Source organism: Anomaloglossus baeobatrachus, chromosome 7 (genome assembly GCF_048569485.1).
Source record: "Anomaloglossus baeobatrachus isolate aAnoBae1 chromosome 7, aAnoBae1.hap1, whole genome shotgun sequence".
NCBI classification, from domain to species: Eukaryota; Metazoa; Chordata; class Amphibia; order Anura; family Aromobatidae; genus Anomaloglossus; species Anomaloglossus baeobatrachus.
This window is the reverse complement of record NC_134359.1, coordinates 270,960,297-270,987,261: the sequence shown is the minus strand read 5'-3', so window position 1 is coordinate 270,987,261 and position 26,965 is coordinate 270,960,297. Positions and strand designations below refer to the sequence as shown.

The following is a 26,965-nucleotide window of genomic DNA, read 5'->3' as shown; positions in this document are numbered from 1 at the left end:
GCCTAGCTCCGCGGGCTCACCTCATCTCACATCCCCAGACCTCTCTGTGCGGGCGGCTGGCTGCCTGCCTCTCTGTGCGGATGGCCTGCTGCCTGCCTCTCTGTGCAGGCGGCGGGCTGCCTGCCTCTTTGTGTGGGCTGCCTCTCTGTGCGGGCAGCCGGCTGCCTCTCTGTGCGGGCAGCCTGGTGCCTGCCTCTCTGTGCGGGCTGCTGGGTGCCTGCCTCTGTGAGCGGGCGGCTTGCTGCCTCTCTGTGCTGGAGGCCGGCCGGCTGCCTGCCGGCCGGCTGCCTGCCTCTGTGCGGGCAGCCGGCTGCCAGCCTCTGTGTGCGTGTGGCCAGCTGCCTGCCTCTCTGTGCGGGTGGGCAGCTGCCTGCCTCTCTTTGCGGGCAGTGGGCTGCCTCTCTATGTGGGCGGCTGGCCGGCTGTCTCTCTGTGCGGGCGGCCGGCCGGCTGTCGTTCTGTGCGGCCGGCCGGGTGCTTGCCTCTCTCTGCGGGCGGCCAGCTGCCTGCCTGTGTGTGTTTGCCCGGCTGCCTGCCTCTGTGCGGGTGCCCGGCTGCCTGCCTCTGTGCGGGCGGCTGCCTGCCTCTCTGTGTTGGAGGCCGGCCGGCTGGATGTCTGTCTGTGCGGGAAGCGGTGGCTGTGTGGAGCAGGGCGGTGTGGCTGATGTACCAGATGCTCTGGGTTCAAATGATGGCGTCCGGGGCGGCGCGTGTGCATATGGATCCCTCAGATCAAAATCTTGTCATTGAGCTGAGAGCTCAATCTGCTCCAGATGCTATTTCTTTGAAGCTCGCACCGCTGACAGCATCTGGGTCACCCTCCGCACCGGCCTGCTCCACATTGCCAGCACAGCTTCCGCTGCCAGCACAGCTTCTGCTGCCAGCACAGCCCTACCGCTGCCAATGTGGTGCCCTGGACAAGCCAGGGGCCACAGATAACTACACCAACACACCCCACACTCCCGGTCAGGCACACCTAAGTCAGACAAAACCCTTGTTGCCTTCCTCCAGGGGCTGATGTTCACACCAGGGGGTGGGCCAGGTGGTTGGTCCCGCCCACCGAGGAGTTCACAGTCCTGGAGGCGGGAAAAGAGCGGAGTTGAGTTGTAGAGTTTGAGAAGTGAAGTGGTAAAGGAGAAGAGAGAAAGCGGTCCGGGTGTGTGGCCCGGACGGAACAGCAAGGTTGGCAGACGGTGGTGACCGTCTGCAGGAGTGGCCTATTGGAGCTAGCCGTAAGGACCGTGGACGGGCGGTGGCCCGGCAGTACCGGACCGGTACGCAAAGAGAAGCCAGCACCATCCGGCAGGGGCTTACGGACCCCTTTAGGAGTCGCCGTGATTTTGCCAAATCCGTTAGCGAAGGGAACCTCCTGGGTTTCCCAGCAGCCAAGTCCCGGCAGAAGGCAACAGTCCAACCGAGAGAGGGAAACACAGTCACCGCCAAGGCTAAAGTTCCCAGGGCCAGAGCCTGTGGGCAAAAGGGGCTCCTTCAGCAACCTTCAAGCTTGGGAGCGGGTTACCTGTGGGAACCCATTGGAACCGTTTACACTACAAAGGTGCAGGGAAAGGCAGTCACCATCAACCTGCCGGGAGAAACAGCACCGCAGCCGTCTGTGCGACCCGTCCATCCAGCCGTTTGTTTTACCGGAGACTCCGTGTACATCATTGGCTGACTGAGTACCACCGTGCCATGCGGCACAGCGCTGACCCTGCACCTCACCAGGCCCCGTAACCCGCCTGCCATCCATTCCTACCCCATCACCGGGCCCCGGGACAACCAACCTCCCTACCCACGGAGGGGAGAACTACCATCCAGGCTGCTCCCTGTCATCACTCCCGGTATCCCCGTCCAGAGCAGCGGTGGTGTCACCAATCTCACCACAACCGTGGGTGGTGACACGGAGAATATCAACTTCCCACAATCAATCCCCCCTTTTCACTCACGGGTGAGGAATGCCGCTCGAGTCCCCGGGATCCGGACCACCGCTCGAGCCACCACCAAGCAGCAGCAGCAGTAGCCGGACCCGAGCAGTGGGAGAGCGCAGCGTCACCTCCTCCGCCCGCGACACCAGCACAGCCCTACCGCTGCTAGCACAGCCACACCGTTCCCATCGCCGTGCCTGCTTCCTGTGACTCTGCTCCCCCTCCAATAAGACAACAATGGAGTATAAGACGGAACCCATTTTTTTACCTTTTTTTTAATCTATAAATTTGGGGTGTGTCTTATAATCCGGTACATCTTATAAAACAAAAAATATGGTATGTGCTATTGTTACCATCAAGGATATGTGATTGTGTTCCTTTAGTGGGCAAACTTCTAATGCAAGGGGTGTTGTGTGTGTGTGAGTCCTTACATAGTAGTATATTAATATGCACCCATTATTGTAAAATGGCACCTCCTTGAAGCATAACCACATCCACCCTTTGTAATAAAATGATGCCCCACTCCAGTCCATAAAAGGGAAGTCCACTACTTGGACAACTCCTTCTCATTCCCCTTGTTTGCCCCAGAAAAATGAAGAAATCTATATGCCCCTCCGATGCAGCCTGGTTCCAGCGATGTCTAAAACTGCGTTCCAGGGGCATCTGTGACATTTTTATGACACACGAGCCCGAAAAGCAATCAGCGCTGGCTTCCTTCTGCCCACCTTTGGACATTTCGGCAGAAATTCAGTGTAGCGCTCACATCCTGCCAAATGTCTAAGGCGCAGAGAGAGACACTGGGCGCTGTTTGGTCAAGGGGCCTCATGGAACCCAGCTTTAGACAACGCTGGAACCGAGGCCGTACCGTAGGGGAGTATAGCTTTATTTATTTTTCTGGGGCAAACAAGGGGAATGAGAAGGGGTTGTTGACATCCCTATTATGGATTGAAGTGGGGCATCATTTTATTACAAAGGGTGTATGTGGTTATGCTTCAACAAATGGAATGAATAGGGGGTTGTCAAATTTAGTGGACAACCCTTTTAAAGGGGCTGTTCTTTTAGTAAATGTCTAGCCTAAGGTGTAGGTTATTATAAAGAAATTATAATGCTGTTATGCAAACACTGTAAAAAAAAAATAAACTTTGGGAAAAATCACTCCAAAAATGTTTTTTAGTCTTACTGAAAACACAAAAATTGAATAAAAAGCCAACAAAAGTCATATGTGAAGGAATAAGCCCTAAAAGCTCTTTTGAACAAAAAATAAATTAAAAACGTTACAGCTCTCAGAATATGGTGATGCAAAAAGAAATTATTTTTTGCAAAATATTGCTTTTAGTGTGCAAAAGTCGCAAAGTATAAAAAATTATATAGATCTGGTATAGTGTAATCGTTCTGACCCGAAGAAATAAATCAGTCATCACTTTTATCGCACGGTGAACTGAGCAAAAAATTGAAAAGAATAAGCGAATTGCTGGTTTTCCCTCATTTTGCTCCTGAAAAATCTGAATAAATAGCAATCAAGAAATGTTATGTACCCCATAATAGTACCAAAAATCCCTAAGCTTATTGCGCAAAAAATAAGCTTCCACACAGCCCTGTTCGCTCCAAAAAGAAAAAAGTTACAGTTCTCACAATATGGCGACGAAAACATGATACATATACATCATAGCACATGGAGATAAACTCACCTGCCCCCCCCTCCCCGCTCCTGCTGTCCGTGGTGCTGAACTCTCAGGCTCTGCTGCACCTCTCAGGCTCTGCTGCACCCGGCCGCCGCTGTGTTTCCCCTCTGCAAGAACTTCCGGGTCGGCTGTGCCATGCATAAATGCATATGCATGACAGTGATTAGGCGGGCAGGAAGCAGCAGAGGCCGTAGACAGCGTCGCTGGAGAAGTTGAATATAAAAATCACTTTATTTTCAATGTCTGTGTTTTTCTGGTACGTGTTTCATGGATCACACTATAATGTGGTCTGTGGGATATCAGTGATGCCGGAAAAAAACAGACATGTTTCTGTGCTCAACAGATAAAGCGTGTGAGCAACAGGGAGTACCTGCCTAAAAAAGCGCTGCAAATACACCATAGCAAAGGGACATGATGCACGGCAATTTAAAAATGATTTTGCTGTGCACATGTTCCATCTTTGGTTAATTATTTTAGCTGCTGTAGGCTTCAAAAGCCATGAAACAGCTAAAAGAAGTAACCTTCTCATTCCTGGGGCGGCAAAAATTGGAATAAGCCACTTGCTCTATATACGTAAAGGACACATAATACAGTCATTGCATTAACACCAGAAATGAAGCCAGTAACAACGGCGCATACATATAGACTTTCAGGATGTTTTTTGCAAATGATTTTTCATTTTTTTAAATAACTAAATTGCATTATGCTTAGGGTGAGGCTTTTTTGTCATTTTACAGTACATGAAAAAAAACAAATGCAGCAGAAAAGTAATACAACCGGGCACCGGTGTTTTGTGATCTGCAGCCAATCAGCGGCTGCTTCACTATCCCTCTTTCAAAACTGTAATCCAGAAGAAATGGGAGCTGCTGCTGTTTTATGACTTCCTCTGGATGTCAGTTTTATCTAAAGGATGAGCGAGTAAACCAGCTGCTGATTGGCTGCAGGTGCCTGTGAAATGGTCTGGGGGCACCAAAGGGTAATTTGGCACAGGGCGCCATTTAGCCTAAGGCCGGCCCCGCTTATATACAGTCTTCTGGAATGCTGTATATAAGAGCTCACTGGTGGTGGCTGCAGCTCATAAGGGAAATACCTGGTGACCGGTTCCCTTTAAATGAAGAATTGAGGTACATGATGATTTTTTTTTTATCATATTGTACACAGTTATTACCTTATACCCCTTGGTTCAGGGATTTGATCACATTTATACTGTTCAAACCAATCACTCACTCTACAGCACATCACTCCCAATATCACTTCAATAAATTGTTTGATTTAATTTTATTTTTACTTATAACTACATTAATTAATAAATTTAAATATATTTATTTCATCACATATTGAGCAACTATGGGATTGTGGTCCCCATATGGGGAGTTGTTTAAACACACACAATTATTGTGTGTTGATATCTGTCCTGTATTCATATTTATGCACCGCATTTATATTTAATACACCTTAATATATTTTTCACTTGTATCAGCCCAATGAACGAGGTCCCTTAAAATTTAGCTACCCTATTTATAGATGGGCTCCTTATGTATATAATTAGGTGAGGTTATTCTTTAAAGATTAAAATCCACATTTATTTTCCTGTCCCGATGTGAATTTCTCTCACGAGGTTGTGCGCATGTCTGTAGAGTTCAGGACTGCGACTCCCACTCGGCGGCTAATTTTGACTGCGCTGGTTCCGTTGTCATGTGACTAATGGAACGCAGTTCGCGTCTCACTGCCGCCGAGCGGAAATCACTCTTACATCCTGCAGTTTTTTAGTTCTCGGATGATGCGCCATTTAATACCGGTGAGTGTAATTTACTTCACAATGGAGTACACTTTTAAAAGACCGCTATCCTCTACTCTGACATACGCCCCCCGAAGAAGAAGAGGTGAAACGTACGTTGGGGTTAAGGGACGTCAACGTTATGGTCAGCTGTAAGTAATGTTACCAATATGATATGTGTTCATATGACTGAGAACCTGTGGATTGTTCAGTAGCAGCACTAGCAGCACTTTATAGTCATAACAGATGGATTTGAGGAACTAGAAGTCCCAGCTTTGATATGTAGCACTTGGCGCTTTAACCCTTATTAATATATCCTCCTTATAATTGAACATGGTCCCCTGTCATTATAAAACGTTATAGAGACATAGTTGAACCCAGTAAATTCTGATACTTGATAAATACTTTTGGTATTGTTACTTTTAAGATTGAAATATTGAACCAACATTTTTGTGCACAGTACTAAGGTCCTTAAAATTACTGGTCACTATATTCACTTTATTTGACTGGCCTATTTATTTAAATTATTTCTTTATACTGTAGTATGATATGTTATATTTTTTTTGTACCGGATTAATATGTAATCAATAATTTTTGACATTACTATTTTACTAATGTGACCCACTTCCATGTCCCTGGGTATTGTACAGTGGAATTTCTTCAGAACTTTTTTTTAACAAAAATCTTGAATAAAAATTAATCTTCTAATATGATTTCTCGAGCTTTGTAATCTGATATACCCGTTTCAGATTGTGTTTATAGCAAATGATGAGAGTAGTAGTAAGAAAACTGGTGCCGGCATTCTGCAAGTAATGGAAGTAATGGTAAAGTGGGTTGTTTTTTAGTGCTCAGCGGCATTTTCAGCAGTGATCTGATCTTTTTCAGTGATTTTTTTTCCTTTAAATCGTAGAGCTATATTTCTTGTGGTTTTATATTCATATAAAAAATATTTATTTGTATTTCTGAATCCTAAATTGTTCCTCCAAAACAGAAAAAGAAGCACAAACAGAGGGAAATACAAACTCCTTAACAAGTCTGGGTTCAGCCAATCAGCAGAGGAAAGGGCGGAGCTAATTGTCATCCTGTAAGAGACACTCCGGACACGCGTCATCTCCTCAGTTCTCCTTCTGGTCCGACCATCCTCTTTATAAAGGAGGAGTCGGTTACAGTTCATCACTTGTTCTGTTCTAAGTTTTCTGAAGATGTCTGGTCGCGGTAAAGGAGGAAAAGGTCTCGGGAAAGGCGGCGCCAAGCGGCACAGGAAGGTGCTCCGTGATAACATCCAGGGCATCACCAAGCCCGCCATCCGCCGTCTCGCCCGCAGAGGAGGCGTCAAGCGCATCTCCGGCCTCATCTACGAAGAGACTCGCGGAGTCCTGAAAGTTTTCCTGGAGAATGTGATCCGTGACGCCGTTACCTACACCGAGCACGCCAAGAGGAAGACCGTCACCGCCATGGACGTGGTGTACGCGCTGAAGCGCCAGGGCCGCACTCTCTACGGCTTCGGAGGTTAATTCTGCTCTATTCTGTCCTCACAACCCAAAGGCTCTTTTCAGAGCCACCCACATCTGCCTGAAAGGCTACAATGTCCTGCTGCTGTGGGATGAGCGGAGGGCAGATTTCCTGTGACATGAATGCTGTTCCCTCACTGATCTATCATGTGGCTGATCATACATGTAACCGGGGTGTATGATGGGGGTGGTATAGCCGAAGATGGATATATCTGGGCACAGTCCATATCCTGCTGTGCTCCGGGTTCTGTGAGATGAATGTGACGATTCTGTTTATTTTAGGATCAGACCCGTGTGGGTGATCGGGTACAGCGAATATTCACCAGGAATAACGCTGTATGAGGCAGATGGATAGAAATACGAACTGTATCGGGTTTATTGTCTCCTATGTAATCACCGCGTCTTGGGCACTATAGTCTCGGATCAATGGCGGCCACAGAAGATTAATAACCATTCAGTACAGTAATGGCGGATCATCTTCCATCCAGAGCGATCACCGTGTGCGGGGGCAGCAGGTCTGGAGGACAGGACTGCGCTGTATCCTGAGTATTGTAGAGCTGCCCCAGAATATTATCTCCCCTATTTGCAGGTTTTGGCGGGAAATTCACAACTAACAACGGGTCTGTGAACAGCCAGTGACCGAGAAACATCCTCAGGCGCCGACTCATGGCCGGTACAAGTGTGCCCTCAGGCTCCGACCCATGGCCAGTACAAGTGTGCCCTCAGGCTCCGACCCATGGCCAGTACAAGTGTGCCCTCAGGCGCCGACCCATGGCCAGTACAAGTGTGCCCTCAGGCTCCGACCCATGGCCAGTACAAGTGTGCCCTCAGGCGCCGACCCATGGCCGGTACAAGTGTGCCCTCAGGCTCCGACCCAAGGCCGGTACAAGTGTGCCCTCAGGCTCCGACCCAAGGCCGGTACAAGTGTGCCCTCAGGCTCCGACCCAAGGCCGGTACAAGTGTGCCCTCAGGCTCCGACCCATGGCCGGTACAAGTGTGCCCTCAGGCGCCGACCCATGGCCGGTACAAGTGTGCACTCAGGCGCCGACCCATGGCCGGTACAAGTGTGCCCTCAGGCGCCGACCCATGGCCGGTACAAGTGTGCCCTCAGGCTCCGACCCAAGGCCGGTACAAGTGTGCCCTCAGGCTCCGACCCAAGGCCGGTACAAGTGTGCCCTCAGGCTCCGACTCATGGCCGGTACAAGTGTGCCCTCAGGCGCCGACCCATGGCCGGTACAAGTGTGCACTCAGGCGCCGACCCATGGCCGGTACAAGTGTGCCCTCCCCGGATTAACTCCAATTCTGATGAGCGCTCTTAATGAAATCTTGGTTATATATGTTCTGAGCTGCAACGGATTTGAAATTCCCGCTCAGTGCTGACGGTTTCTTCTGTTCCTTTTCTGTAAGACGTGCTCCTGCCTTCTTTGTCCTGCTGCTGTGGGGTGAGCTGCCTGCCGATCTCCTGTGAATGCTGCAAGCTCTCACTGATATCATGTGGCTGATAATTCAGAAAACACCGTGGGTATAGTCCAGTACAAGAGTCTCTTGCCTGATTAACTCCTTAGTGGCCGCGTATCGTCCGATCTCGCTCCACGTGTTCTCACAGTTGCGGCGAGTTCACCCCCACATTCTGAGAACACTCGAGGTGATCGGGCAGATCTACACTCTGTCCACAGTTCCGGCTGCGCAAGATTGTGGCCCAATTAGCGGGGAAGTTTGTGACTTATGTAAAATTGCTTGTTTGTAGCCGTTGTTATATGAAAGCTTGGCGTCTCCACTTCACTGCAAAGAAATTACCGCCCTCGGAAAGAACCTCCATCCCCTGTAAATACTGAGCGCAGCTGTATACACTATAGAATTGTGTGTCCAGAATAAAACAGCAGCAGCACCATATGATCTCAGCTCTAGAGCAGATCAGCCCAATTATTTCACGCCCTGAATATCTGCTCTGAAGGAAACGCAGCACAGGAGTGCAGATCTACAGATATCTATACACCGCCTTGTGCTCTGGTTCTATCAGACAGTTCGATAAGTGCGGACATTGGCCGATATCAGCGGCCCCAGCTCTGATGAGGATGATGTGGTGGCTCTTAGAAGAGCCTTTGGTTGTACGGACAGGTGACGGATGAGTGGCGCTCACTTGCTCTTCTTGCCGCTCTCGCTCTTCTTGCTGCTCTCGGTCTTCTTGGGCAGCAGCACGGCCTGGATGTTGGGCAGGACGCCTCCCTGGGCAATGGTCACCCCACCCAGCAGCCTGTTCAGCTCCTCGTCATTACGTACAGCCAGCTGCAGGTGACGGGGGATGATGCGGGTCTTCTTGTTGTCCCGGGCAGCATTGCCGGCCAATTCCAGGATCTCAGCAGTCAGATACTCGAGCACAGCGGCCAGGTAGACCGGAGCGCCGGCGCCCACTCTCTCGGCATAATTGCCCTTGCGGAGAAGCCTGTGCACACGACCGACTGGGAACTGCAGTCCTGCCCGGGATGAGCGGGTCTTCGCCTTAGCTCGGACTTTGCCTCCTTGTTTGCCGCGTCCAGACATCGCTCTGATCTTCTCTCCAACAGCTCAAAGAAAAAACAATTCTCTTGTGATGACTTTTCTCTCCTCATTCTCTTTTATCAGGTGCTGCCCCGCCCTCCCTTTTCACCATTGGATGGATCTGAAGCTGCCAGTGGAGCGCAGACTTGTGGGAACACCAATGAGATGCAGCGGGCGTAGCCTATGGCACTCCCAGATATATACTGTACAGAAAGCTGTATATATTATACACAATACTCTATACACTTTGCAGACAACTGTATATATTATACACACTGCTCTATACACTGTGCAGACAACTGTATATATTATACACACTGCTCTATACACTGTGCAGACAACTGTATATATTATACACACTGCTCTATACACTGTGCAGACAACTGTATATATTATACACACTGCTCTATACACTGTGCAGACAACTGTATATATTATACACACTGCTCTATACACTGTGCATACAACTGTATATATTATACACACTGCTCTATACACTGTGCAGACAACTGTATATATTATACACACTGCTCTATATACTGTGCAGACAACTGTATATATTATACACACTGCTACATACACTGTAATACAAATAAAAACGAAAATAGACACTAGAGTTTAACAAACAAACACATCATATATATTCCTATATTTGGTTTGTTTTTATATCCTAAAAAAAATGGGTGAGCTCTTTACTTCGTCTTTCACCTCTAATTCTTCTTTATTATCCTTTTTCTTCGTCCTCATCATCCTCCTCTTGATCTTCATCGTCATCTTTATGTTGTTTTTTTTTCTCTATCTAGTTTGCCTTTAGACAGATACAATGCCATCTCCTTCTGCTTCTCCTTCAGTTTTGATGCTTTCTTCTGGTAAGGCATCTGGTCCTCTGATGTTCACATCTCTCCTTGCCTTGCAACGTCCCCAATGGTCAGACCTGGCTGCTGTCCTTTGACTTCAGGATGGAAATCGGAGCAAACAATAAGAAAATAGAGGGTTGTCTCTTGGCTGCATTTGGGTACTTAAAGATATTTTTTTCTCTCCTTTTGGTGACATGTAAGCTCACGTTTCTCTGATAATGAACCTTGTCAGCTTTCTCCATGTCTTCAAACCTTCTCTTCTCTTTAGCAGAGTCTTCCATCGTTCATAGCACTTCTTGCAGAATTCGGCAAAGTTCACAGGAGCATCATGAAAATGCCTTGTGCTCTTCTCTGCAAGTCTGCACAAAGTAAGCATAGGAGGAAATGATACTGTACACGCTGATGTATATATTGGAAACTGCTTAAAAAACTGTCCAAACTGGTGTGTATAGATTACACTGTTGCATATGTTATAAATACTGCTCTGTATCCTGTACACAATAGTGCCTACACTGTACAGTGCTGTACACATTGTCCACTGTTGTATATATTGTACACATTGCTTTATATAATGAACACACTGCAGCATATACTGTATACACTGCTGATCATACTGCAGACGCTGCTCTATGGACATTTTGGACAATAATAAGACTGTTGATCTGTGCTGTGCAGTATATACAGCTGTGCTGTGTGTGGATTTTGCATACTCGCTTCTTCCTCAGTATTTCACCTTTTGCACAACAGTTTGAATCATATGCGGGATTTAATATTTCCGTGATTACACAGGGATTTTTCTGCTTTTGGATGGAGTGAGTCGCATTGTGAAGTCATCGCCTCATCCCAGCTCTTCCCACCAGTACAGGCCTCAGAGATAAAAGCTTCACAGAGGATAATACACAATATTCTGCAGGAGATTGCACTCATCTATCTATGGATATGATCTACAAAATGTGAAGACCTGGTTATCCAAAAAAACGCTGCACACACGGGATAGATTTATATTCCAGCTCAGGGAGATGCAGGCAGCGGAGGCCATCGCCTGTGTTACCCTTCTGGGCTCTCAGCAGCTCCAGGTCGCCGCCACATAGTATAATCTGCTGCCTGCACAGTATATATTGTAGTGATGATCCTTATTGTGGTGATAAGAGCCGGGAATAGGAGGACGAGCTCCCGCAGCAGTTTTATTTTCTCAGACACCTCAGTGATGAGCAGATCGGGAGGACGGCGGCGATGATCCCGGGACCTTCTCTCCGCTGTTTCCCGGCTTCTCTGGTAGTGACGGCTACAGACGCTCAGTGGAGATGTTGGAGGATGGGAAGTGCTGGAGAAAGCGCGCTCACCCGTCCGGCTGTAGCCGATAAAGGGCTTTTATCCCGGGCAGGGAAGCACAAGTGGAGAGCGGAGCTTCACTCTGGTACGGTCGGGAGAAGGCGGGGCCTGTGCTCAGTGTCAGCCAATAGATGCGCAGGACAGTGCAGCTCAGCAGCCAATCAGTGCGCAGTAAGATTGTATATAGAACAGACTCCTCCAGCTCCGTCCTCAGTGGTTTCCTCACAGATTATTTTTGTGTTTTATTTTCGCCTCACGCGATGGCAGAGACCGCACCAGCCGCCGCTCCTCCTGCCGCCGAACCGGCCGCCAAATCTAAGAAGCAGCCGAAGAAATCCGGGGCCGCCAAGAAAAGCAAGAAATCCTCCGGTCCCAGTATCTCCGAGCTGATTGTCAATGCCGTTTCCGCCTCTAAGGAGCGCAGTGGGGTCTCTCTGGCCGCCGTGAAGAAGCTTCTGACTGCCGGAGGCTACGATGTACAGAAGAACAACAGCCGGGTGAAGCTGGGCGTCAAGGGTCTGGTCACCAAAGGCGTCCTGCTCCAGGTGAAGGGCAGCGGCGCCTCCGGATCCTTCAAGCTGAACAAGAAGCAGGAGACCAAGGACAAGGTGGCCAAGAAGAAGCCAGCAGCTGCGGCCAAGAAACCCGCTGCATCAAAGAAAGCGGCCAAATCTCCTAAGAAGCCCAAGAAGGCCCCGACCGCGGCTAAGAAGAGCCCGAAGAAGGCTAAGAAGCCCGCAGCTGCCAAGAAGGCGGCAAAGAGCCCCAAGAAGTCCGCTCCGAAACCCAAGAAGGTGACCAAGAGCCCCAAGAAGAAGGCCGCTCCGAAGCCCAAGAAGGTGACAAAGAGCCCGGCTAAGAAGGCGGCAAAACCCAAAGCTGCAAAGAGTCCGGCTAAGAAAACAGCGAAAGCCAAGAAGCCCGCGGCTAAGAAATAAGCTGCAGCCGCCCTGATACTTCCTCACAAAGGCTCTTTTCAGAGCCAACACCTTGTCCCGGCAGAGCTGTGATCAGGAGCGGACATTGTATTTTCATTCTTCCGCACAGTGTCGCCATCTACAGGATCCCGCACACTGGTGTCACTATAATGAGGGTTATTTCCCCGGCTCTGGCGCTGTATTCCCGCCATATCACGTGTGCAGCTGATCACACCCGGCCGCGCTCCTGCAGGTCATAGTAGCGGGAGTGATGCGCATGTAATGAGCTCTTCTGTCTCTGCTCCCTTGTGAGCGCAGATTGGAGCCTACAAGTCACATGTAACCGCATCATCAGATTTTGGCGCCGGGAACATAGAAACCCGCGTTAGGATGTGTAGGAGGGGGAGCGGCGCTGTACAGCTCTGCGGGAATATACACAGGCACATCGGCGGCTCCTGTAACACCCGCTGCTCTGATACAGACACTACCCACAAGGGGGAGCTGCAGAGACCCCACTGCATCTGTAGGGCGGGATTACTAGGCCTCAGGCTCCGCCTCCTGTGAGCAATGATTGGTCGCGGACATCACACCCTATTAGCGGCTCCTGTTATTTTATGAAATATCCAATGGGGTATCCTACATGAAGCGGGAAAACGAGCAGCAGAGTATAAATCTTCTGCTCTCTGCGCTGCTCCTCATCACATCTGTTCTCCTCTACACTGAGCTATGGCCAGAACTAAGCAGACCGCTCGCAAATCCACCGGAGGGAAAGCTCCCCGCAAGCAGCTGGCCACTAAGGCCGCCAGGAAGAGCGCTCCCGCCACCGGCGGAGTGAAGAAGCCTCACCGTTACCGGCCAGGCACAGTCGCTCTCCGTGAGATCCGCCGGTACCAGAAGTCCACTGAGCTGCTGATCCGTAAGCTTCCCTTCCAGCGCCTGGTAAGAGAAATCGCCCAGGACTTCAAGACCGATCTCCGCTTCCAGAGCTCGGCCGTCATGGCCCTGCAGGAGGCCAGCGAGGCTTATCTGGTGGGGCTGTTTGAGGACACAAATCTGTGCGCCATCCACGCTAAGAGGGTCACCATCATGCCCAAAGATATCCAGCTGGCCCGCCGCATCCGTGGGGAGAGGGCTTAGATCTGTCCTGCACCCCGAGTACAACACAAAGGCTCTTCTCAGAGCCACCACATCCTCCGAGACGAGCTAATATCTTGCATTATTTTATGTCCCCTTGCTTATCTCTGCTCCGGCCGTTGCTGGGTCTGCAGTTAGTGGGGGCTTCTCCCCTCAGAGCCGTTATAAGTGTAGGTAGAAGTGATGATTACACATGTGAGTTTTCATTCCCTCACTGAATGTTACCCGCGCTCCCTGTATTGTTGCTCAGGTCCTCACACCCATTGAGACCTTTCTTCTATGTTTCCAGGAGTCTGTTAGTAGCTGTGGAACTGGGGTGGGCGCAGTTCTCGTCTGCATTTTGTACATTCGGGGCAGATCCCTGTCTGTGGATAACGCGGCTTCACGTTTTCAATCCATTCAGGATCCGCCGGTTCTGTATTATAGAGCGGATACTGCTCTCCTGAGCCGGGAAATCTAGAAACTCCTGTATGGAAAGCGGGCGACCACTGACCGCTCCCCAGGAGCAGGTTTCCTAATAGCCGCGCGTCCTGCGACCACATGGGACATAAAGAAAAAGCCGTCGCCATTGAGCGGGAATTTCAAATTCACTAACCAATCAATCTTTATCCAGTTACAGGCCTGCAGCTCCGCCCACATGTTAACCCTTCATAGTATGCCGCCATTGTCAACAACGATTAGCATTTTCTACAGTAATGGCCCCTTCTTTCTTTTGCTGATTAGCTCCTCCCCTTTCTTATGCTGATAGGCTCAAACAGACCAGTGAGGAAGTTTGAATTTCCCGCTCATTGTCCAGTTCCTGCAGCCTTCTCTTCAGTTGCCATTACATGTAATCCCTGTTGAACAATCTGATCAGTGAAATTCATGGTTGGAGACATAATGTGAGAATAATCGAAAATTACTCTCCTTTTATCACATGCTTATGAGATCACAAAAGATCAGGTAACATCAGGATCTGAAGAGCAAAAGATCCAAGTAAAAAAAATCAGTGTGCAGCCCACTTCCATCAGAATTGGAGCTCTATGAATAAATATTAATAATCATTAACCAGATCAGTGAGGGAAATTCCACTGAGCCCTGCAAAAAAACCCCATCTCTGCTCAGCATGATGCCCCCTATCTGTTATTATTATGAAAAGAAGATGGTTTGATCAACGCTTACTGTATTTTTTTTTCCCAGTGCTCCAGGAGATAAAATAATGTACTCTATTAAACCCAGTACTTCCTTGGAAATAAAACAGATTATTTTCTTTTTTTTATAGCTATAGCTGCTGGTGTGTTATTTAACTCAATCGACAGCATTCCTTTGTGACACCAGTCAGATCCCAGAACCTCTCAATTGTTGCTATTACATATTTTTGGCGAAGAATGCACCTGATTATAAAACACAGCCCAAATTTAGAGAAAAAAAGGGCGAAAATAACGAGGTCCGTTTTATATTCTGGTGGTGTTTTACCAGAGGAAGGTGGCAACTGTGTTGGGAGCAGGGTCACAGGAGGCAGGGCGATGCTGCGGTGGGTGTCCTAGATGCCCCCCCAGAAACTGTCGCGACTGTGCTGGTGTTTTGCAGTGGCTGTGGAGGCGGGCGGTGAGGGCTTCAAATAAATGGCGCCCCGGGGGTAGCTAAGACCCTGGAGATCATGATTCAGGCTGATTTTTCCAGTCCTCGCTCACGTGATCACTGGTATACACCGCATACCCATGATCATGTTACAGTAAATGACAGCGCCGGTAAAAAATGATTTATCTCCCATCTGGCATGATCAAACATGTCAGATGGGAGATAAATCTCCTCCCCAGTCCCCCGGTGTCACCAAAGTGCCCCCCAATGACCCCCAATCCCCCCTCCATAATCTAAGATGGCGGCGATCACATTAGCGCACCACCCGCATTCATCTTCCTCCTCTGATTTCTGTTGCATGTGCCATGACACATGCGAAAGAAAACTTCTCCCAAGGCCATGACAGGTCACCCCCTAAACCCCCACGGTGTCTCCCGGTGATCCCCTGTACCTTAGCCTCGGCGATCCCCGTGATCCCTCCTTTTCTTCTGTAACGCTAGTCAAAAGCGCAGAGAGTGGCTTTCAGCTCAGCTTCCTGCTTTGCTTTCAGAAACGCTGGTTGCTCGCACTCTGCTGCTGTGACCCGGGGAGAGTGGGTGCAGTGTAATTGCACCCACACTCCACAAATGGAGGGTCTGCGCTCCTAGAAAATGGGGGATACGTTCCCTGAGTGTGCAATCCATATTTTAGAAGGTCCAGAATTGTCATGGGACTTCCAAAATGGATTACTGCGTACCCGATTTTTTTTCTTTTCAATAAATTGGTGAAAGAGGGAATGTTTTCGGGAGTGTTTTTTCTAATATTTTTTTTTTTTGTTAATGTTTTTTATTACTGTCAATTAGTTATGTCTGGGCATCTGATAGACTCCATGATATAACTAACTGCTGGGCTTGATGTCAGGTGACATTACAGCTGGTATCAACCCCATTTATTACCCCGTTTGCCACCGCATCAGGGCAATGGGATGAGTTGGAGCGAAGCGCAAGGATTGGCGTATCTAATGGATATGTGACGCCCTGGATTAGTCAGGTCGTCCCAGCTAGTCACACACACACACACACACACACACACACACACACCCTCCCTATTAGGTGACAGCAGCCAACCTAGGAACCCTTTACACCACTCTCCAGGTTTGATGTCCACACCGGGGGGCGGAGCCAGGTGGTTGGCTCCGCCCACCGAGGAGTTCACAGGCCTGGAGGCGGGAAAACAGACACACAACTGGTAGTGCAGAGTTAGAGAAGTAAAGTTCACGGGCAGACCTGTGTCCAGGCTTGCCAATAGACCACCCCGGTGGCTGGGTCGGAGCCGAGTCACCTTTGGCGAGGAGGCAGATGGTGGTGGCTGCCTGCAGGAGCTAGGATTACAGCCGGTGGAACCGTAGGGACCGGGGTCGGGCGATGGCCCGCCAGTACCGAACCGGGAAACCGATTGGAAACCGGAGCACCAGCAGGGGTAGACCCAGTACAAAGCCCTGAACCGACAGGGCCGAGTCAAATCAACTGATTGTGGACTGGACTTTAGGACCTATCCCACACAAGACCCGCCATGGCATAAAGACCCAAAGGGCCAGTGTCTGCGGGCAAACGGGCTCCTACGGCATATACAAGTTGGGGAGCGGACTACCGTAACTTAGGCATAGGAGTCAAAACATCCATACAAAGAGGTGCAGGAGAAAGGCGGAACCCACCAACCTATTATAGGAGAAGCTGCAGCCGGCTCATCACCCCGTTTGGTTTTCCAGAGACTCCAGTGTATTGTGTCATAGTGAGTACACTGGTGCCTTTGGGCCGCGCACCGCGCTGCACCACACCAGCATGTGCCCGCAACCGCTCCCACGCTTCAGCACCTCCCCCGGGACCATCATTACACTACCCACCTGAGGGGTCAACATCAAGCTGCACAACACCGTCCCCGGAAGGCCTAGTTAATGGCAGTGGTGGTGTCCATCTATTCACCACAACCCGTGGGTGGCGTCACGAACTTACATCCCAAACCAAATCACCGTGGCCCCGGCCGTGGAACTCCCCGTCAAGTCTCAGCGTGTAGCGCCAACTCCCTTGCAGAGCAACGTGACCGCCGGGTCCATGAGAGGCTCGAGCCACCACCCACCATACGAGCATGGATCCGAGCGACTCGGCGGTCACAGCCGAGCACGCGGGGCGGTACAGATACAACACTTCTGGGGCGGCTGCAGCCTGCTTTTTTTAGGCTGGGAAGAGTCCAATAACCATGGCTCTTCCCACCCTAAGAATACCAGACCCCAGCTGTCAGCTTCACCTTGGCTGGTGATCTAATTTGGGGGAGGGGCCCACATTTGTTTGTTTTTTTTAATTATTTGTTTATAAATAATTAAAAAAAAACCTCAGCCTTGGGAGCTCTTCAAATTGGATCACCAGCCAAGGTGAAGCTGTCAGCTGTTGTTTGCAGGCTACAGCTGTCTGCTTTACCCTAGTTGGCTATCAAAAATAGGGGAGACCCACCATCGTTTATTTTAATTATTTTTTGGGGGGGACTAAATACAAGGCTAGTGTTACGGGGGAACCGGCAGATTAGGACCAGGGGGTATATATCCTAATCGCCAGTCGGGGCCCACCGTGCTCCAGATGACAAAGGAGCTGCTGGCACCTGAGGGTTAGGCGGAGACTATAGAGCTGGATGGCTCTGAGATAACCCAGGAACTCTGGGAACCGGTCACGTGTGTTGGGACACGTCAGACCGGACGACAACCCGATTAGCGTTTTGGTGCACCTAGCGCTACACCAACCACGTGTGCAGGAAACACGTCAGGCCGGGTGGTAACCAGGTAGCGTTGACCGGAAGACCGCCACGAAAGCGCCCTGTCGGCCACGTGTGTAGGACACGTCAGGCCGAGCGGTCCTCCGATTAGCGTTTCTGGCCACCTCTCGACTGGCCACGTGTGTGTAGGACACGTCAGGCCAGATGGGTACACCAGTAGCGTTGACCGGGAAGCCAAGGAAAATAAGCAACACCCTGTTAACTCCACAGGGGTCCTGGAGTACGCTGTCCGTACGCGTAGGGGGCACAACCGGACAGGTGGCGCAGCAGGTGCGTTGTCCGTGCGCGTAGGGGGCACAACCGGACAGGTGGCGCAGCAGGTGCGTTGTCCGTGTGCGTAGGGGGCACAATCAGACAGGTGGCGCAGCAGGTGCATTGTCCGTGTGCGTAGGGGGCACAATCGGACAGGAAGCACAGCAGCCGCAGCCCAGTTAACGCCACTGGGCTGCTATAGCAAGACTGGAACGGCAGGAGGGAAGCACGGCGCCTGACCCTGATGTGCCGAGCCACGAATCTTGGCGTGACAGGCACCGTTCGCCTAATCCTACCTACCGCTTCCCAACATAGGCTTATGCCGCAATGAGGCTCTAACATGGAGGTGTGCTCTGACTGAGCAAATGTGAAGACTGCGCACCTCCATGTTGTCTCCAGCCCCTTTTATAACCTGGGTCCGCCCCAAACCCAGGGTGGAACCACCAAGGTCCAATAGCAGAGTGCTATGTCATCAGTGACGTCACATGCGACCTATCCGGAACCGCCACGTCATTGATGACCTCATGGCAGCCACGCCCCAAACACTTCACCAGTCATCGTCTGACGACCAATACTGAGGTGCCAGATCATAGGGGCGGGCCTCTGCGAGCCAGTCTGGAGTTGCCACGTCATCAGGACACCTGACACCCTCTGCCCTATCAGGGCCTGCCACCTCACGGACATGCTCAGTGAGGTCCTTACCGGACCTAGCCTCTGATGCACTAAGTGCCTGAGCATGCTCAGTAGCCTGAGCCACAGGCTTAGAAAGCAGACTATCAGTTTGAGCATGCTCAGTAGGCACATCCCAGAACTTAGACACAGCACGAAGTCCAAGTACCTGTGCAAAGAGGCTGTTAGGGTTAATTGTGGGAGCATGCTCAGTAGCCTGAACTGAGGACTTAGTCTCAGACATAACACAATCTAGCTGAGCATGCTCACTAGGCAAAACACCGGGCTTAAACTCTGGCTGGGGTAAATCAGCGCACGCATGCGCACTAGCCGCCTCTCCACACTTAGACGTGGTGGAAGGAACAGCCAACTGGACGACCCGAGGCACGGCCAAGAACGGCAGCCGGCGCCTGGGCGCAACAGGAACCGCAGCAGGCTGCTTGCGGCTACGGCGGCGCCGGTTCGTAACAGCTAGGCACCCTTTAGTGCCACATGAAAGGCACTAAATGGTGCCAGCTTAGAATATGCAGCGTGGTGGGATGTTATGTATGTTTGACATCTATCCATTCATCCATTGTAGCATTTTAGGCTGTGTGCCCAAAATCAGGGCTTGCAGCGCTTTGACACACACAGAGTGTTTTCCCTGTGTCCATAATGCTGTGTTGTGCAGTAGAAGCCCAGCTGAAGGATTTTTAGAAATCCCATGCCCACTGTGCTTCTTTTCTCCATAGCATAAACTGACCAGTGGTGAAGCTTCCCGAGCCTCAGCATGTCAATTTATGTTGCGGAGACGAGAGTACTCTCTGCAGGTAGAATAAAACTAAAGTCCACAGCAGCCTGAACCCAAATCGAGGGTATGGGCAGCTGCGTTCTCCCATGGACAACACTCACATCTCTGCAGGAAGGCTGACACTGTGTACTAGACGTCGTGTCACTGGATCATGGCCACATAGCCTAAAAGTGAGAAATTTGTTGCTACAGCAAAATTTTTGTGAAGTACCTGTGGATTCAAAATGCTTACTATACTCCTGAATAAAATCCTTGAGGGGTCCAGTTTCCAAAATAGGGTCACTTGTGGGGGGTTTCTGCTGTATAGGTACCCAAGGGGCCCTGCAAATGTGATATGCTGCCCGCAATTTATTTAAATGTTTCCAAAATTTAAATGGTGCTCCTTCCATTCCTAGCCCTCCCATTAATCCAAACAGAGGTTTTGGCCACATGTGGTGTATCCCTGCACTCACAAGAAATTGGACAACAACTTGTGGGGTCCAATTTTTGTTGTTGCCTCTTGAAAAAGTGAGAAATGTGATGCTAAAGCAACATTTTTGTGAAAAATATGAAAATTTTCAATTTGGCGACCTAAGCTTATCAAATTCTGTGAAGTACTTGTGGATTCAAAATGCTCACTATACACCTAGATAAAAGCCTTGAGGTGTCTTGTTTTGAGAATGGGGACACTTTTGGGGGACCTCCACTGTTTAGGCACCTTAGGGGCTTTTCCAAACAATTTTGTGGTAAAAATGTATTTTCTTTTTAATTTTCACAACTCAACATTATAAACTTCTGTGAAGCACCAGGAGGTTCAGGGTACTCACCAAACAGCTAGATAAATTCCTATATGGGTCTATTTTCCAAAATGTGGCCACATGTTGGAGAGTTTCACTGTATAGGCACCTCAGGGGCTCTCCAAATGCAACATGGCGTCCGCTATTGATTCCAGCAAATTTTGCAGTCAAATGGCACTCCATCCCTTCCGAGCCCTGCCGTGTGCCCAAACAGTTGATTTCCACCACATATAAGGTATTGTCAAACTCAGGGGAAATTGCACAATAAATGTCATGGTGATTTTATTCCTGTTACCCTTGCGAAAAGAAAAGCTACCTGGTTGAAGTAACAATTTTGTGGTAAAATTTTATTTTTTTATTTTCATTGCTCAACGTTATAAAATTCTGTGAAGCACCTGGGGGTTCAGCGTACTCACCAAACATCTAGATAAATTCCTTGAGGGGCTTAGTTTACAAAATTGGGTCAATTGTGGGGGGTTTCTGCTGTTTATGTACCTTAGGGGCCCTCCAAATGCGACATGGTGCCCGCAATCTTTTTCAGACAAAATTCCTTTCCAAAATTCAAATATTGCTCCTTTCGTTCCAAGCCCTCCCATTTGTCCAAACAAAGGTTTCAGATCACATGTGAGGTATCACTGCGCTCATAAGAAAGTAAGTAACAAACGTTGGGGTCAAATTTTTTAAATTACCTCTTGAAAAAGGGAGAAACTTGATGCTAAAGCAACATTTTTGAGAAAAAAAATAAAAAATGTCATTATGATAATGTAACATTATTAAAATCTGTGCATAACCTGTAGGTCTAAAATGCTCACTATATTGCTAGAGAGAAGCCTTGAGAGGTCTAGTTTCCAAAATAGCGTCACTTGTGGGGGTTTCTGTTCTTTAGGTACCTTAGCGGACCTGTAAATGCAACATGGTGCCCGCAATCTTTTTCATCCACATCTGCTTTCCAAAATTCAAATATTTCTCCATCCATTCCGAGCCCTCCCATTTGTCCAAATAGAGGTTTCTTACCACATGTGAGGTATCGGCGCATTCATAAGAAAGTGGGTAACAAGTTTTGGGGTCCATTTTGTTGTGTTATTGCTTCTAAAAGTAAATAAACTTGGGTTAGAGCAAAATTTTTAGGTAAAATTTTATTTTTTGCTTTTTTTCATTACACATTGCTTTAGTTCCTGTGAAGGACCTGAAGTGTTAATAAACTTATTGGATGTTATTTTGAGTACTTTGGGGGTGCAGTTTTTAGAATGGTGTCACTTTTGGGTGTTTTCTGTCACCTAGACTTCTCAAAGTCACTTCAAATGTGCTGTGGGCCCTAAAAAAAATGGTTTTGTAAATTCTGATGTAAAAATGAGAAATTGCTGATGAACTTTGAAGCCTTCTAACTTCCTAACAAAAAAAAAAAAAATGTTTCCAAAATTGCTCTGGTGTAAAGTAAACAAGTTGGAAATGTTATTTATGAACTATTTTGTGTCAACAATACTCTGGTTTAACGGTATAAAAATTCAAAAGTTGAAAAGTGCTAACTTTTCAAAATTTTTGTCAAAATTCTTTTTTTTTCATAAATAAGCGCAAAAAATATTGTACTAAATTTGGTACTAACATGAAATCCAATATGTAACGAAAAAAACAGAATCACTGGGATCCGTTGAAGCGTTCCAGAGCTATAACTTCATGAAGTGACACTGGTCAGAATTGAAAAAATTGGTCTGGTCATTAAGGTGAAAATTGGCTCCGTCACTAAGGGGTTAAATATAGGTATTTAATAATATTGGGACCCAGAGACTTTTAAATAAAAACGTCAATTTACGCAGAAATCCCTCTAGGAGATCAGCGGGAAAGGAATCCTGAGGCTCCAGCTCTGATGTAGACGGGGTAGATGCTCTTAGAAGAGCCTTTGGGTGATGGTGGGGCCGGAGCAGATCCCTGCACCTCCAGCACAGCGGGATTTATAGCCGCACATGCAAATGAGCAATGTTGTCTGCTGCTCTTCTACAGGGCAAGAAAGTCGTGCGACAACTAGAAGCGCCATAGGCTGCGCTCGCTGCATCTCATTGGTGTTCCTACGAGTCTCTGCTCCACTTGGGGCTTCAGATCCATCCAATGGTGAGAAGGGAGGGCGGGGCAGCACCTGATAAAAGCGAATGAGGAGACAGAACTGACATCACATAAGAATTCATCATCTTCGGAACTGGAGGAAAACAGGTTTAACACCGCGCTTGAAGACCACGGACATCAGTGTTGAACACACAATTCTTTTATTTCATTTCATCCTACGCGTTTCGGAGACCACAACTGCCTCTTTCTTCAGGGAAAGAATTTTACAGAAACCAAGGAGGAGCCCTTAAATAGAAAAAATTAATGGGCTTCCCTGTATTTTGATTGCCAACCAAGGTAACGGCAGGCAGATGGGGGTGGCAACCCATAGCTGTCTGCTTTATCTGCGCTGAGAATCAAAAATACCGCGGAGCGCTACGTCATTTTTTTAAAGATTTATTTTTACAGCACTGTGATGTCCAGCAATCAAAATACAGGGAAGCCCATTTTGTTTTTAGTTATTTAAATAAATAATTAAAAAAAATATATATGGGCTCCCGCTGCATTTTTTGTATTGCTAGCTAAGGGTAATGCAAGCAGCTACTGGCTGCTAACCCCCACTGCTTGGTGTTACCTTCACTGGCAATGGAAAATCCAGGGAAGCATTTTTTATTTTTTTTGACAAAAAACTACAAAAAAAGGACGTGAGCTTCGCCATATTTTTGTATGCTAGCCAGGTATAGCAGGCAGGTGGTGGAAGAGTTGGATACTCCGCCAGAAGATGGCGCTTCTATGAAAATGCCATTTTCTGAGGCGGCTGCAGACTGCAATTCGCAGCAGTGGGGCCCAGAAAGCTCAGGCCAACCTGTGCTGCGGATTCCAATCCCCAGCTGCCTAGTTGTACCTGGCTGGACACAAAAATGGGGCGAAGCCTACGTCATTTGTTTTCTAATTATTTCATGAAATTCATGAAATAATAAAAAAAGGGCTTCCCTTTATTTTTGGTTCCCAGCCAGGTACAAATAGGCAACTGGGGGTTGGGGGCAGCCGTACCTGCCTGCTGTACCTGGCTAGCATACAAAAATATGGCGAAGCCCACATAATTTTTTCAGGGGGCAAAAAACTTCTGCATACAGTCCTGGATGGAGTATGCTGAGCCTTGTAGTTCTGCAGCTGCTGTCTGTCTGTATGGAGAAGAGCAGACAGCAGCTGCAGAACTACAAGGCTCAGCATACTCCATCCAGGACTGTATGCAGAATTTTTTTGCCCACCAAAAAAATGACGTGGGCTTCGCCATATTTTTGTATGCTAGCCAGGTACAGCAGGCAGCCACGGGCTGCCTCCAACCCCCAGTTGCCTATTTGTACCCGGCTGGGAACCAAAAATATGGGGAAGCCCGTTTTTTTTAATTATTTCACTTATTTCATGAAATAATTAAAAAACAAATGACGTGGCCTTCGCCCCATTTTTGTGTCCAGCCGGGTACAACTAGGCAGCTGGGGATTGGAATCCGCAGCTCAGGTTAGCCCGAGGTTTGTGGGCGCCTCTGCTGCGGATTTCAGTCCGCAGCTGTCCCAGAAAATGGCGCTCTCATAGAAGCGCCATCATCTGGCGCTGTATCCAACTCTTCCAACAGCCCTGGAGCCGGGTGGCTTGTTGGGTAATCATGAGTTAATACTGGCTTTGTTTTACTAGCCAGTATTAAGCCAGAGATTCTTAATGTCAGGCACGTTTGACCCGGCCATTAAGAATCTCCAATAAAGGGTTAAATAAAACACCACACAGAGAAAAAATACTTTAATAGAAATATATACACAGACACATTAGAGACTCCATCTTTATTATCCCCTGTCAGCCCTCCACGATCCTGCTCTTCTGTCTTCTTTCTTTCTGGTGTAGTAGTAGTGACGATTGTAGTGAGGATGAGATTCACCAGCTCATCACTTGGGGCTGGGGAACCTCCATCCTCACTACAATCATCACTAGTGTAGTAGTAGTGACGATTGTAGTGAGGAAGGATGAGGTTCACCAGCTCATCACTTGGGGCTGGGGAACCTCATCCTCACTACAATCCTCACTAGTGTAGTAGTAGTGACGATTACAGAGAGGATGAGGTTCACCAGCTCATCACTTGGGGCTGGGGAACCTCATCCTCACTACAATCCTCACTACAATCGGGAAGCAGCGTGCAGCCTTCACTCCGTGAGAGATCAGTGCTGGCTGTCAGCGGTAACAGCGGTAACGCTGACAGACGCGTTACCATAGCAACGGTGCTCTCGGAGCCGCTGTTAGCGGTGACGTCACCGCTAACAGCGTTGCTATGGCAACGGTGATCTCCGTTAATGACCGGCTGTGTCAGCCGGTTCCTAACGGAACGGGGAGTCGACCGTGTGCTAAAGCATGTCTCCGGTACACGGCGATACACATATGTGCACCGTGTACCGGAGAGATGCACTCGCAGGTCCTACATGACGCGTCATAGTCATGTGACCAGTCTGTAGCCAATGAGATAATAGCCACGTGACTGGTCACATGGCTATTTTGACGTCAGGATAGGTCCTGCATCTCTGCTGGCAGTGCCGTCACCGGGAGGATTCAGCGATCATCGGATGGAATAGCGGCAGGAGACAGAGTGCAGAAGGGATCGCGAGGACCGGTAAGTGTTATGGCAATGTCTATTAACTGTTTGTGTACATTTATAATGCATTTTTATGTGTTTGTGATTGCCTCCCATTATAGCCTATTGGTTCGAGTTCGGTTCGTCAAAAGTTCGACGAACCGAACTCGAACGGGACCCCCGTTCGGCGAACCGACCTCGAGCCGAACCGCGACCGGTTCGCTCATCTCTACTCTTTATGCACCATATTGCTTTCTACCCCAATAGTCTCGTACACGCTCCATATAGCGCTGTGTAATACTTGTATGCTGTATTCTACAAACAGCGCAATAAACCTTCAAATACAACACTATATTCAAACAATGATTAATAAACATTGCCATAACACTTACCGGTGCCCGCGATCCGTCCTGCACTCTGTCTTCCGCTGCTTTTTTATCGGTCATAGCTGCGTCCTCCCGATAACCAGCAGTGATGACAGGACCTATTGTGATGTCAAAATAGCTATGTGACCTGTCACGCGTCTATTATCTCATTGGCTACAGACTGGTCACATGGCTAGATGTCATGTCCTGGTCCTAGGTCCTGTCAGTGCATCTCTCCAGTACGCGGTGATCGTTTGTGTATCTCCGTGTACTGGCGAGATGCTCTGGCGCACGAACGACTCCCTGTTCCTTCATGGGGCGCTCTTTGCAGAGTCAGCCCACATGCAAGGACTGGCTGTCCCAGCCGGTGAATAGCGGCACCGGGAATCACGTGATCGGAGCACCGTTGCTATGGCAACCCGGCTGTGAAGTCACCGCTAACAGCCGGCAGGCTGTGGTCACTTTCATTGAGTGATTTCTGCACAGGGCAGCAGCGTCTTTCTCCCATGCAATGATACCTGATGTAGCAGAGCTGCATGGGTTGAAGGAGAAAGAAGACAAAAGACCATGGATCGTGGAGGTGTGAGAGGGAGTAATAAACATGGAATCTCTAATGTGTCTGTGTATTTATTTCTATTAAAGTATTTTTTCTCTGTGTGGTGTCTTTTTTTTAACCCTTTATTGGAGATTCTTAATGGCCGGGTCAAACCTGCCTGACATTAAGAATCTCTGGCTTAATACTAGCTAGTAAAACAAAGCTAGTATTAACTCATAATTACCCAGAAAATCACCATCACTAGGGCAGCTGGAAGAGTTGGATATAGCGCCAGATGATGGCGCTTCTATGACAGCGCCATTTTCTGGGGCGGCTGCGGACTGCAATTCGCAGTAGAGGCGCCCAGAAATCTCGGGCTAACCTCGGGCTAACCTGTGCTGCGGATTCCAATGCCCAGCTGCCTATTTGTACCCGGCTGGACACAAAAATGGGGCGAAGCTCATGTCGTTTTTTCTTTTTTTATTATTTCATGAAATTCATGAAATAATAAAAAAAAGGGCTTCCCTATATTTTTAGTTCCCAGCCAGGTACAAATAGGCAGCTGGGGGTTGGGGGCAGCCCGTAGCTGCCTGCTGTACCTGGCTAGCATACAAAAATATGGCGAAGCTCATGTCATTTTTTTTTTTTAGTTTGGGAAAAAAAATAAAAATGCTTCCCTGGATTTTCCATTGCCAGTGAAGGTAACACCAAGCAGAGGGGGTTAGCAGCCTGTAGCTGCTTGGATTACCCTTTTCTAGCAAAAAAACAAAAAATGCAGTGGGAGCCCATATATATTTTTTTTTTTATTATTTATTTAAATAACTAAAAAAAAAATGGGCTTCCCTGTATTTTGATTGCCTGACATGTCAGTGCTGTAAAAATAAATCATTAAA

The 26,965-nt window shown here is 48.5% G+C and overlaps 3 protein-coding genes and 1 pseudogene across 3 annotated transcripts; 3 read left to right on the top strand and 1 right to left on the bottom strand.

Moving 5' to 3' along the window:
* The first annotated feature begins 6,583 nt into the window (after positions 1 to 6,583).
* LOC142246224 (histone H4) lies at positions 6,584 to 6,895 on the top strand. Its single transcript, XM_075319260.1, has one exon. The coding sequence runs from the start codon at positions 6,584 to 6,586 to the stop codon at positions 6,893 to 6,895; it is 312 nt and encodes a 103-aa protein (XP_075175375.1).
* A 1,975-nt stretch (positions 6,896 to 8,870) lies between these two features.
* LOC142246709 (high mobility group protein B1-like 1) lies at positions 8,871 to 10,924 on the bottom strand (annotated as a pseudogene).
* A 955-nt stretch (positions 10,925 to 11,879) lies between these two features.
* On the top strand, positions 11,880 to 12,557 carry LOC142246223 (histone H1.10-like). Its single transcript, XM_075319259.1, has one exon. The coding sequence runs from the start codon at positions 11,880 to 11,882 to the stop codon at positions 12,555 to 12,557; it is 678 nt and encodes a 225-aa protein (XP_075175374.1).
* A 705-nt stretch (positions 12,558 to 13,262) lies between these two features.
* LOC142246222 (histone H3) lies at positions 13,263 to 13,673 on the top strand. Its single transcript, XM_075319258.1, has one exon. The coding sequence runs from the start codon at positions 13,263 to 13,265 to the stop codon at positions 13,671 to 13,673; it is 411 nt and encodes a 136-aa protein (XP_075175373.1).
* The last annotated feature ends 13,292 nt before the right edge of the window (positions 13,674 to 26,965 follow it).